The sequence below is a fragment of the Hemicordylus capensis genome, chromosome 1 (genome assembly GCF_027244095.1).
Source record: "Hemicordylus capensis ecotype Gifberg chromosome 1, rHemCap1.1.pri, whole genome shotgun sequence".
Classification (NCBI taxonomy): Eukaryota; Metazoa; Chordata; class Lepidosauria; order Squamata; family Cordylidae; genus Hemicordylus; species Hemicordylus capensis.
Genome location: NC_069657.1, coordinates 426,289,515 through 426,303,391, shown reverse-complemented (window position 1 = coordinate 426,303,391; position 13,877 = coordinate 426,289,515). Strand labels below are relative to the sequence as shown.

Sequence of the window (13,877 nt, the reverse complement as noted above, 5' to 3'; positions counted from 1 at the left end):
ATTTACATGATGATGCCTGCAAGATGCTTGGAACAGGGAACTTCTTATTCCAAAACAGGAAGTCCTCGCATGGCGTACCAGCGGGGCTGTTTGTTATGGGCAGTGCCATGCTTGGGGGGCAGCGGCGGAGGGGCAGGTAAGACCTGCCTCCCTCTATTTAAAGCACCTGCTCCCCTCCCCGCCAAAACATTTCGGCAGGGGGAATTCGAATAATTTCAGCGCCTCAAAATAGAAGCGCTGAAATGATTCATGCACATCCCTAATTTCAAGGCCATCACTGCAGAGTAAAAGCTTTGTAAACAAGTAAATTTTCAAGCAGTACTGAAAACACCAAACTAAGGAGGAAAGACAGATATCCTGGTGCAGGGAGTTCCACAGTCTGTGCATTGTGGAAGAAAAGGCCCCCTCCAGCATGCTTGTCAACCATCCTTCTAGCATAGGTGGGGCATGCCGGATGGCCTCCCAGGATGACTGCAAGGAGGGGGCAGGTCCATAGGATAGTAAGTCGTCCTTCAAGTACTTTAGACCCAAACCATTCAGGGCTTTAACGGTAATAACCAGCAGCTTGAATTGAGCCAAGAAACAGATCAGCTGCTCAAGCAACTAATGCAGTGGTGTTATGTGGTCCAGTAGACCAACCCCACTTATAAGCCTAGCAGCTGCTGTATTATGTACTACCTGAAGTTTCCAAATGCTTTTCAAAGGCAGTCTCATGCTGAATATGCTGAGTTTGTGATTTGATTCCCCAAATTGTTGTGTTCTGTAAATGACTGATGATTTGGATGTTTCAGTTCTTATTTTCTGGTAAGCAGGTTATTTGGATAACTGGGGTTCCATACTAGAAGACAACCAAGATTATAACAATAATATGAGCTCCTACCTTGTGTAGCCGTTATCGTCACTATTTGTCACATGGGGGTCACTTTGGTGAAAACAACTTTCCACATGAGAGCCATGTTCTACTGTGCTGATCTCTGCACAGGACTGTGCTTTTTTCCAGTGCTGAAAGAGAGAGAGAGAGAAAGGACTCTTTCTTAACAGCTCTATGGGGAAAGCTCTGGAAGGGGCTACTCAGCACCCTGAACATGTTCCATAATGTTGCAGGGGCTCAAGAGGGCTCAATTTTCCTTAAAGGAGCCCTTCCCCACCGCCCCCATGCTGGGCACTGCACAGCACGGTGAGAAGGGTCATTTTCGCATGCTACCAGGGAGACTGTGCAGAGTATTCAGTCTTGGCCGAAGCATCACAAAGGCCCAATAAACATTTAGTCAAGGAGCTACCCTTAGGGTTGATGCGGGCTGCCACTGGCCTCCTGGCTTCACAATGAAGAACATAGTCTTCACTGACATAGGAAACTCACAGCCCTCTCTCTTAATTTGCGGAAGATTATGCAAACTTCATAATTCTATCAGCTGAAAGTCTTAGAAATTGGCATTGGGGATCTTTGCAGGCAGTGATGTAGTTGCAAGTTCAGAAGTGCAGGTGCTCTCCATGACAGCCCCCATGGTCATGCTCCCCGCAACAGCCAGAGAAGCCGAGAAGTACCGGCGCTCCGCCCTCCGTATCCCCCCTCCACTACAACCCTGACTGCGGGTGCTGTGGAAGTGTTAAGAGTCTAGAACTGATCAGAAGGAACAGTGGAGCTAGAAGGGAGCTCTCTGGAATTTCCTTTTTCAGATGCTGTCCAGACTCTTTGGGAGTGAGAGGGGACGCCATGTCAGGAGGCATGACAATTCAGTGACACAAAGGCATGAAAGAACTTGTGTCTGAAAGCTTTCAGAAGTGGTTTTGGAATGTATGCATCCTCCATCTAAAATTGATCTTTACAAATCTTAAAAGAAGCAGTTCTTATTCCCCAAAAGAGCATACCCTTTCAACATTAATGTGGGACATGACCCTTTGCTTTGCTGTGTCTCTGTTTACAGGAAATCCTCTGCTCCAAACCTTCATTTTCTACTAAAATCCAGGCTCTCACCCGGCATATGCTGTGCTTCATTTTCTAGGTTCATTGCACTTTGATCTTTATCTACTACCTGGAGAGCTTACATTGACAGACCCTCTCAATGGTTCCTTATTTAAGTGGAAAGATACTCTAGTCACAGACACACAAAGCTACTCCTTTTTCTTTGACCTAGATTATATATTGCCTTTTTTTGAGGCTACTGTGGATTCATGGCAAATCTGTGGCAAACCAGACCACAGGCTGCATTTGCCTCTGTTTTTCAGACAAATATCCCAGGATTTTTTCTTCACATAATCTCGTGTCAACCAGTATGTGATGGATATATATTTATATTTATATATTTATATATACACACCAATCCCCTCTTCCATCTTCAGCCTTTTGAAAAATATTCCCCTAAGAGTCTCCCAACCCGTGGATATGTTTTGAGGGGGAACACAAGGGGCTGAGAAGGAAGGGGGCGCATCAGCAAAAATCACCCCTCTGTCCCCTTGTGTGGGTGGAACAGTTTCCATTCATGAAAGTCTTAGTCTGGATGCTGTCCGATGTAGGGCTACCATACATCCTCATCCCCCCAGAATTTCTCCATGAGAAAAAAAAGGAATGTCATTGAGGAAAGGCAGTCTGTCTGGAATTTGCCCACCCCGATGTGTGAGCCACCTGACAGACCTGACCCCCTTTTAGCCTGTGGCTAAGTCTACTGGTTCCCAGAAGCCAGGGCTACTGGTCCAAAAAACAAACAAAAGAACTAGTAGGTGGGCTGCCTGCCTTTGCATCAGTAGCCAGGGCTTCCTTGGCATAGGAGACCAGGTCTACCTGCTGAACAGGAGTAGACCAGGCCTCGGTAACTTCAAGAACCAAGTTTATGTGGTGGGGTGGGGGGTCTCTGCCCAAAGAAATGGATGGATCTGGCCACCTAGTGCTTCAGAGGCCATGTTTATCACTGCCACTGGCCTACTTAAGCCAATTGTAGACCTGGCCTCCACACCTTTTAAAGGTGATGAGAAGGATGCCCTCATTTTTCAAGTAGCCCTAGCCCAGTGTATTTAGATGTCATTTTTCCTTAATGGAGAACTAGGAAGAGAATTGTGGCACAGAAAAAGGAGGATTCACAGTGTATATAAAGTACAGAAACGCTTCCTTTTTCTTTTCCATGTAACATCCGACAGACAATCCATGTATTTTGAGTGTCACTGGCTACTCTGTTTTTTTTTTTTTAAAAAGACTGTCATTAACATTCTACACTTTAAAATGAATAACTTTTCCTTCAAAATGAGGAAGATGAAAATGTAAGAATGTGTTCTTCCCTCACCCCATAGTTAGTTTGGTTATTTAAACAGTGTCTGCTTAGTTACTTTAGTCTGTTTAACAAGAATGTAGTGTATACAATGTAAAAATTCTATAGCTTAAAGCCTAATCTTTTATTTTGTTTGTTAGGTGAGGAATTCATCTACACTTCTCTTTAGTACCCTGATTACAAGAATATTTGGAGTTAAGAGAGGGAAGGATGAAAACTCGAAAAAAAACAGGTAATCTCCTTTTGATGCCAAGAAATGTCCCTGTGAAATATAAACATGGCCAAGAACAATCTGAAAAATTTTGCTTGCCTTTTATGGATTTATAGGAAGCATAATGTTACTGAAGCATTTCTGAACTAGTCTCAGATCTGATGCCAAGAATTAAAGCTCTGTGGTTAAAAAAAAATAATAACTACTGTGAGCAATGGGTGTTAATTTTGGTTTAAAATGGAGCTCTAGGTCAGCTGTAAATTGTGGCTGAGCCTCTTTTTCCAAATATCTCTTGGGAAGTTTTTCAAGTGGGGTGTCACACACACACACACACACACACACACACACACACACGAAAGAGGGATATGTACAGAAATCTGTGGGTAAAAGAATAAGAGTCAGGTGCTCTGTTTTGAGATTGAACTCTTCCATGGAGAAATTCAGAATGTAGTTGGAGGACCTTTCCATTTTCAATTGAAAGGCAGTGGTTCAGGGAGTAAGGCTCCAATCCAATTCCCAGAGGATTCCTAGGTGGAGAGCCAGTCTTGCAGTAGCAACCATGAATTGTCCGCTTTGCTAAGCAGTTTTCACCTGCTGTAAGATATTCACACTTAGGGGATGGGGCTGTAGTTCAGTACTAGAGCATCTCCTTGCATGCAGAAGGTCTCAGGTTCCAGGCAGCATCTCCAGGTAGGACTAGGAAAGACTCCTGCTTGAAAGCTTGGAAAGCCGCTGCCGGTCAGTGTAGACAATACTGAACCAGATGGACCAATGGCCTGACTTGGTATAAGGCTATAAGATAAGACTCTGTGTTCCTATGCTTGTATGTTCCAGAAGAATCCCAATTTGATATCTCATTAACTGGTGATCCTCTTATACCTGGTTTCCAGTTCATGGGATTCTTGGGAAATGAATTGTATATACAGTATAAGCCCTTTGAGCAACATGCTTGCATTTGTGTTCTTGCCTTTACAGAATGACTTTGGTACATCGTAACTTGAGAGTCTCCACTTAGGGAAATCGACACAGTTTTTGTTTGTTTTCATTTAATAAATGAGTCACTTTTTAAATCAAAACCACTAGATGTCTCTCTTGATACATGGTTTTGTTACAGAAACAGCACGGCTTATTTACAGCAACTATATGTAAATTGCCTTACCTTCGGGCATCCTTGGTTTCCAATATGTATGTCCTTGTGTTTGGATTACAGTCAAATACATTTTATATAACTTTTTGAGTCATTTTAAATGAGCCAAGGTTTTCAAATTGGGAAGCCCGAAGGTAGGAACCTTTTCATAAAAGTGAATCTTGTTTCCACAGATTTTGTGTTGATGCACCTTTCATGCACTTCTGATTTAATTGGCTGCCATAGATGCATTTTTAAAATTAGGCCATTAGGTCTTAGATATGAATAGGAAGCCCGAGCTTCCAGATTAAGTGGTGATAGAAGGAGGCTCATTCAGGAGGATATGGCTTCTGCAAGAACATAACTGACCATTCCAGTCTAATTTGCATATGCAAGACTGAAGATTTTGAGGAGGATGTAGAGTGTGCTTTGAAATAAACCTGGGAAGCTTTCTCCATCTAGCTCAGTATTGTCCACACTGACTGACAGCGGTTTCCCCAAAATTTCAGGCAGGAGTCTCTCCCAGCCCATGAGAGGGAGCTGGTCTTGTGGTAGCAAGCCCACTTGTCCCATTTGCTAAGCAGGGTCTGCCCTGGCTTGTATTTGAATGGGAGACCACATGTGAGCATTGTAAGATAGTCCTCTTGGGGAATCTGAGGGAATCTGAAGCACATCTGAGGTTCCAAGTTCCCTCCCTGACATCGCAAAGATAGGGCTGAGAGAGATTCCTGCCTGCAACTTTGGAGAAACTACTGCCAGTCTGTGTAGACAATAGTGAGCTAGATGGACCAATTGTTTGACTCAGTATAAGGCAGCTTCCTGTGTTCCCATGTACCTTGAGATGCCAGGTAATGAACCTGGAACATCATGCATGTAATGCTGTGGCCCCATCCCCAAGAGTTCAGGCAATTTAAAATACTTTTTCTGCTAACACCTACAAGAACCCATGGTGGTAGTGTGATAGTTCACCTTGTTGTAAAGAGCAATTAAAGAGTATCTTCCCTAAACAGTTTAACATCAAATAATTCATGATTTGTATTAATTATGTATACCTGGGCCTCAGGTTCAGTGCAACGTGTACCATTCTAGATTTATCAGTTATCTGTTAGAGAAGTCATCTTTCTCCCTTTTAGCCCATCTCTTTGGTAGATAGGTTTGTTTTTTTAAAGCAAAACACATTTATGCCCTCTTTTACCCATCAAAGGAACAAGCCCTTTACTAAACCATAAATACTCTTCCTGTCTCAGTACTCCTGCTCTCCTCCTGACCTGTCAGACTTCTCTCAACTCTTCAAGGGATGGCCACATCTTGAAGCAAAGATGCACCATGCTTTTCCCCTCACCCTTCGGAAACTTAGAAATTTGCCTTATACTGAGTCAGACCATTGGTCCATACAGCTCTATCCTAACTGGCAGCAACTCTCCAAGGTTTCAGGCAGGAGTTGCTCCCAGCCCTGCCTGGTGATGCCGGGGTTTGAGACGCAGGCCTTCTATTAAACTTTCAAGTATATCTCTGCCCTCATATCAGCTTGAAAGATTAAATCTCTGTTGTGAGTGGCAGAGGTTTTTTCCATGTTCTAGTCTATATTGTTTTAGTGGCTTCAAGTTGCATGGGGTTCTTGCGTATAAAGCGTGAATGTCAGAAACAAGTGCTTGAAAACACTTGCTCCATACAGATAACCTGGAGCCTGGATTTGCTGTGGCTCCCAGTTCAGTGTGTAATCTGTGTCAAACCTAGATTTGTTGCTCTGTAATGTGAAGCAGTCTGTACAATCTTTTAGTAAAGGTTGTTGAATGTTATTTGTAAAGTGCAAGGTATAGTCTGTGCTTATAAAGATACCTGCCAAGGAATGAGGATAGAAAAAATAGTTTGAACTATTGAACTGTACCAGAAGGACCTACCTATAATTTCCCAAAGCACACTTATCTTCTGTTTACAGCTTTTGGACAATGAGTAATGATTCTTCCTTTACTGGCATGTTGAGTGTAGACTCCTATGAATTTCCATTAATGCCTTAGTAACTGATTAGGAAGACTATTCAGGCATTAACCTGTATTGTTCTCTTCCTCTTGGCAAGGCAGATTATCCAGAACTCAGTTACTTAATGTGTAAAAACATGTGTTTAACCAAAGGTATTGGTTTGTTCCCAGTTCTATACTTGCTCAGAATGCCTTAGTTTGTTTCACATTTTTAAAAAAGTGAATAATAGCACTATAATAGTACATCCTGTGTGCCAATTAAATTAACATGAAAGATTCTTATAAAGTGCAGGATTCTGAGCTAGGGCTTTAGATAAAGGTATGTGATGGTTCTCTGGGTGTCTTGGTTGATGTTGATTTGGAATAAAGCCTCAAGTGTATGTGCATATGTTAGACACAATTTAAGGGATGAAATAGTTTTTGCACAGAGTTGCTTCTCCATTGAATAGAAATAGGCAGAAATTTTTCTGTTGTGGGGTAGGCTGAATACGGATGATTCATATGCATACAAAGCTTGTTGGTAAAGGAAGTTGACAGAATTTTTTTTTTTAAGAGCATGCCAAGGCCGATTGGGGCTGCAGAAAGCAGCGCTGCATCCCCACACATCTCTTGAAAAACCAAGCGCTGGCAGGGGGAAAGTGAAAGGGTGTGGGTGAGCAGGTGGGTGAGCAGGTTGACTTCCAGTCAAGCCAGTTTGAATGCCAGCATTCAAGTCAGTTTGGCACTTCCTTTTGGAAGCGCCGATCTGGCTCATGCACATCCCTATTCCACTGTACTCCTTATTCAACTAGATGCTAGTTCATTGTGATCTGTGCCTGCAGCAAGCTAGTTTTGAAACTCTCAGGACCTGTAGATGGGGATTCTAGTCTGTATGTTCAAAACTGGTTATTTTATGGAACAATGCAGGGGGATTGATGTTATAAATATGTCTTATTTTTATTCCATAATATGATACTTACTTGTTGTATTTTGAAGGGAACAATTCTAATAAAGTTTTAATTTTAAAAAAAGGATCTGTAGATGGGGAGATAGAAAGAACGATAAAGACCTCAGCAGGGAACTTAATAGGGAATTTCCGAAAGCTGTTAGAAGAGACGAAGAACAGTACTACAATGACATCTGTAAAGACCTTTAGGATGGAAATAGACATGGAAAAACAAGGCAAGTTTTCCAAAAGATCTCTGAACTCAGAGGGAGGTTCCAACCTCGAAATGGTATGTTAAGGGATGTCAAAGGACAGATAGTAACTGATTCAGAGAAGATCAAACAGAGATGGAAGGAGTATACTGAAAATCTGTACAGCAGGGATGTCAACATCCAAGATACTCTAGAAGATATTCCCTACTTGCAAGAACCTTTACTATGGGAAGATGAAGTTAGATCAGCATTCCAGTCATTACCAAGTCTGAAGGCTACAGGAATTGATGGAATAGCTACAGAAATATGGCAGCAACAGAAGAATCAGTCAAGACTCTAACTAAACTATGCCAGCAAATTTGGAGAACGACACAGTGGCCAACAGATTGGAAGAGATCAGTCTACATACCCATACCAAAGAGACTTAAGAGTGCGCAAACCATTGCACAGTATCCTTAATTTCACATGCTAGCAAAATAATGCTCAGGATCATCCAACACAGATTAGAGGAGCCTTATGTGGAAAGGGAAAGGCCGGATGTTCAAGTTGGTTCCAGAAAAGGCCGAGGAACAAGCAACATCATTGCTGATGCACACTGGATAATTGAGAAAGCCAAAGAATGCCAAAAAGAATTCAATGTGTGCTTTATTGACTACAGACAAGCACTCGATTGCATCAACCTTGTCAAATTGTGGAATATCCTCAGGAAAATGGGTGTCCCAGGACATCTCATTGTTTTCATGAGAAACCTATACACAGGACAAGAAGCCACAGACAAGACAGAACATGGTGAAGCAGACTGGTTGCAGATCAGCAAAGGAGTAAGTCAAGGCTGTATACTTTCTCCTTCTTTATTCAATTTGTATGCTGAACATATACTGAGAGAAGCTGCATTGGAAGAAGATGAGCGTGGCTTTAAAGTTGGAGGAAGAAACATCAGTAACCTGCGCTACGCTGAAGACACCACTCTGATAGCTGAGAATGTGGATGATTTGCAAGTTCTAGTAATGAAAGTCTTGTTTGTTTGTTTTTTAAATTATTTATATTTTAATTGTATTGTTTTTCCCCCCTTGTTGTGCTGGTCATAGACCGTAATAAACTTTGATTGATTGAGTAATGAAAGTCAAAGAGCACAGTGAAAAAATGGGAATACAATTAAATGTAAAGAAGACTAAACTAATGACAATGTGTACAGCAACCAGCCTCAGAATTGATAATGAAGACATTGAAGTAGTGGATAGCTTCTGCCTTTTAGGATCGACCGTCAACAGTAAAGGATCCAGCAGTCAAGAAATACGCTGCAGACTAGCACTTGGTAGGGTTGCAATGACCCTACCAAGTCATTGCTTGGTAGGGTCATTTAGAAAGGATATTTAGATGCTGTGATGTGTCTATACCTACAAAGATTACAATCGTTCGTACCATGGTTTTTCCCGTGACACTCTGGATGCGAAAACTGGACTTTGAAGAAGCAAGATAGAAAAAGCATTGACGCTTTTGAACTTTGGTGCTGGAGAAGACTTGTGAGGATTCCATGGACAGCCATGAAAACAAACAAATGGATCATAGAACAGATCAATCCAGAATTTTCACTCAAGGCACTAATGACCAGGCTCAAACTATCTTATTTCGGACACATTATGTGAAGATCCAGCTCCCTTGAGAAGTCCATAATGCTGGGAAAAGTTGAAGATGACGACCAGCAGCAAGGTGGATGGACTCGATTACGACAGCAATGAATGTACCACTGAGAGACCTCAAAGGCCAAGTTGAAGACAGATCATCCTGGACAGAATCTATCTATGTGGTCACTAAGAGTCGACACTGACTTGACGGCACTTAATCAATCAATCAGATGGGGAGTTGGTACTCATTCTCTAATCTCTTCCAGGTGAGGTCTTTAGCATGTGCTCGTATTTTGAGGGGCTCAGTGGGGGGAACATGCTAATCACATGTTAAAGTTTTGTGCAGCTTTGTTTGTTGTCTCTTCTAGTAGGAAGCTTCCTCTTTTCTGTTCTGTCTTCTTCACTTTATGACATGGATTCTTAACCTTTTGTGAACCTAAGGACCCTGCAGATCCTTACATATTACCCATGGACCCCATCCCCATTTACATAATATATTTTCATAAGACTAGAGAAGAAGCTGCAGAGGGCCTGTGAGATGTCAGTGGGATCCCAGAACTGGATGCAGAGCACTGGTAGCAAAGTATCAAGTTATTGAGCGGTAGCACTAGGCTCTTTTCATATGCATTGCTGAGAAAGCCTGGGAACTATAGAGCCTGTTACACTCTGGTGTAACAACACCAGAATCAACAGTGAAGGAATAATTTAAAATTCAAGAAAAATCAAGGATGTATTTGGTTGTAACATATTTTTGGGAAGCTATGTTTCATTTGCCATGGACTCCTGCTTTAGAACATTGTTGCTTGTTTATTTTCATAGGATTTTTTTCTGTATTGCCATCCATGGATCTCTCCTTTCCAATGTTGCTATCCATGTAGTGGGGAGAAGTACTTGTTGATATAAGGTAAAGGTAAAGTGTGCCATCGAGTCGGTGTCGACTCCTGGAGACCACAGAGCGCTGTGGTTTTCTTTGGTAGAATACAGCAGGGGTTTATCATTGCCTCCTCCCTCACAGTATGAGATGATGTCTTTCAGCATCTTCCTATATCATGGCCGCCTGATATAGGTGTTTCCCATAGTCTGGGAAACATACCAGCAGGGATTCAAACTGGCTTGATGTACTGTGCAAGAATATGTCGGCCTAGTAACATTGCATTTGTGTGATTTGTGTAATTGCACAAATACAAAATTTGCTCAAATTGCATTACATAAGAGTAAGCTCATTGGGAAATGGGCTTACTCATGTGCAGACTGCACAAATGCACCATTACTAGGTTGGCATACTGTTGTGCAGTATGCCGGCCATTAGCTCTGGCCATGACCACTGCTTGCTCTGCTTGGGATATGGGCAGAAGGGAGGACCTTGCCAAACAGATGCGCTGGAATGGTTCCACAAGGTGTTGTGCCTCACTGCTAGAGAAGGCCCTTGTGCTGGTTCTGTTTCATAATGCCAGTACTCTTGCTCTGAGAGCCCATTGCTTGGTGGTAGGGTTGTGATGTACCTTCAAGGAAGTAGTAGTAAAAGACACTAAATCAGCCAAGATCAGTTTAGGATGTCCTGGACGCTTCTGAAGCATCAGATGCAGTACAGCAGAGGAGAGCTGGTCTATAGAGGAGAGCTGGTCTTGTGATAGCAAGCATGATTTGTCCCCTTAGCTAAGCAGGGTCTGCCCTGGTTGCATGCCAGTGTGGTATAGTGGTTAGAGTGCTGGACTAGGACCGGGGAGACCCGAGTTCAAATCCCCATTCAGCTGTGATACTTGCTGGGTGACTCTGGGCCAGTCACTTCTCTCTCAGCCTAACCTACTTCACAGGGTTGTTGTGAGGAGAAACCTAAGTATGTAGTACATTGCTCTGGGCTCCTTGGAGGAAGAGCGGGATATAAAATGTAATTAATAATAGTAATTATTATTATTAATAATAATAATAATATGAATGGAGACTTGATGTGTGAGCACTGTAAGATATTCCCCTTAGGGGATGGGGCTGCTCTGAGAAGAGCAGAAGGTTCCAAGTTCCCTCCCTGGTATTTCCAAGATATGGCTGAGAGAGACTCCTGCCTGCAACCTTGGAGAAGCCGCTGCCAGTCTGCGTAGACAATACTGAGCTAGATGGACCAATGGTCTGACTCAGTATATGGCAGCTTCCTATGTTCCTATGTAAGTGTTTGTTTATGCAGCTACAAGACTGGTACACTTAAATACTTTTCATATTTTGTTTAACATTGCAAGTTTCAGTCCCTTTGCATTCACAAATGACTTTATCTTGAGACTTAAAAAAACAACAAGGCTGTGCACTATCTGATGAATTATTTTCCTCAAGCACATTTTCTTAAGCAATGGTGGGTCTCCACTCTCCGCAGCTGCTCTTCTCATGCCTAAATACACAAAGGTATAATAAATAGCAAACTAACAGGTATTGAGAGACTGGGGCATAAAAGAGATCAAAGCAAATAGACCGTACAGTCATTTCAAAATCTTGGCTGACTGCTCTTGTAAATAAGAGTGCTTCTAAAGCAGAAAGTATTCAACTACTGTATTTATATAGGCTTTGACTGACAGTTCAGTTATTAACTTCATAAAAACACAGGCAACGTAAACTAGTAGGAATGTTTGCTCTAGCAGTTTTTATCTGAAAGAAAATGAAAACCAAGATATAATGGCTTGCTCTCTGTTACTCTAAAGTATTTATTTTAGAACTATGCAGTATAAAATAATGTTTTCCCAAGTCAATGAACTTAAGCTAGGTTGCTTGCTTTCTGGTATTTAAGTATGTTGTTATAATTCCTTGGAAAACAAATGCTACATTTATCTTTTTGTTTTTCAGTGATGCTTAATGATCCTTCTAGTCCCTACCTTTCTTTTTCTCAGTATAATAAATCTAAATTGTTCCTGTGAACTTGCATGAAGAGGGCATGGAAATGTTGGCTTCTAAAGTCCATTCTGCCAAAAAAAAAAAAAAAAAGCTCCACATTTAGATTCAGGAGAATCCCAACCATCTTTACTTCGAAGCAAGTCTCACTGGTTTTAAGACTGCTACTATTACTTACTGCCCAATCACAATCCCAATAAACCTGAAGTGGTTAGGGTTGTATCACTCTGTAGGCAATTTATAGGTTCATATATATAATCTATAAAGTGCTAAACACTTAGGACTTGGGAATGTAAGAGAACTTCTTTGCCATGAGCCCCACCGCACATTGAGATCCAGGGGCATAGGGAGCTTACCTGTGGCCAGGGAACAAAGTCCTGCTGGTGGCTCCCCTGCCCCTTTCGATTTTTAATCTTGCGTGGGTGTTGGCCAATACCAGGGATGGGGCCAGTCAGCCCCTGAAGAGTATCTCCAGTCAGTGGTTTGTTGAATTGTTGACTAGGAGCTCCTTTCCCTTCCTCTGCACCGAGGCCCCAACCCCAATATTGACCACACCCCCTGCATCTGACATCAGATGCAGGGGGCGTGGCTGACTCCTTCAGATCCTTTCCCATTCTCCCCAGTCAGCGTTTCATTGAAATCGCCAGACCCCGGTGGCCAAGGAACAATTGTCTCCCCTTGCTCCTTTGTCCCCACGCCCCTGTTGAGCTCACCAGGAGAGGTTCATCTGCAGTTCCCACCAGCTTCTCTGGTGGCTATGCAGAGACGGTCCTTCTCTGTGGCTGTCCCAAGAATGCACTCCCTGCTGAAATAAGAGCCTCCCCATCTCTGACAACTTTTTAAAAGTTTCTAAAGACTTTTTTTTTTCACCCAAGCTTTTTAACTGGACTGTGGTTTTAAATTGTTTTAAGGTTTTCATTTTTAATCTGTTATATGTTGTTGTAAACCACCCAGAGATGGAAGTTTGGGGTGGTCTACAAGTTTGAAGAATAAATTTTTAAAAATGGTAATTAGACACTTCTCCTACAATCTTGAATACAGTATTTGCATAGAGGTAGTCATTTACAAAACCAGTGAAATGCCCCTTCAGTGCTGCTGAAATACCATGTTTTGTGATATTTACCTGAATATCAGTTGGCTTGCTACCCCATATCAAGGGTTTGTGTGAATTAGCACTTCTGGATCTCATTTCAGTTTTGTCAGTGTTATCTCTTTGTGTCTTGGTACAAATCTTGACATGTTTCCTGTAAATGTGCACCATCAGCATTTGCAGCCCGATGTTGCAGGTGCTCTTTCTCCTCTCTCTTCCATTAACTGTGTACACAGTTGATCCCATATACTGCCCTACCTCTCATATATTTGCTGGGAAAAGAGGGGAGGCTTGTTTAAGTTGGGATTTCACAGGTCAAATCAATCCACATCTCAGGCTCTTGAAAGTCATATGAATTGAATCCTATGAAAAGTCATATGCCAATCTCATGGTTCCAATGACTTCTGGCCTTCCATATGAAGACATACAAAGATTATTCATTTTCAGCCAGCTGGTTCAAATGTGCATGTTTATGATGTATTGAGGTGATCAACAAATGATGATTTAAAGATGTTAGTGAGCTATCGCAGGTGAATCACCAAAGGAGAATTTTCATGTTACTCTATATCAACTCAAAC

The 13,877-nt window shown here is 42.1% G+C and overlaps 1 protein-coding gene across 15 annotated transcripts in view; it reads left to right on the top strand.

Annotated features, from left to right (window-relative positions):
* THADA (THADA armadillo repeat containing) overlaps positions 1–13,877 on the top strand; it is a 239,717-nt gene that overhangs the window by 79,001 nt on the left and 146,839 nt on the right. For 13 of the 15 annotated variants that reach the window (XM_053311591.1, XM_053311582.1, XM_053311600.1 and 10 more), the window contains one exon: positions 3,401–3,492. In XM_053311591.1, coding sequence (XP_053167566.1) covers positions 3,401–3,492 — 92 coding nt within the window. Of the gene's footprint in view, positions 1–3,400; positions 3,493–4,446; positions 4,541–7,587; positions 7,836–13,877 lie in introns of those variants that run through there. The other 2 variants (XM_053311684.1, XM_053311695.1) reach the window with 2 other exon arrangements.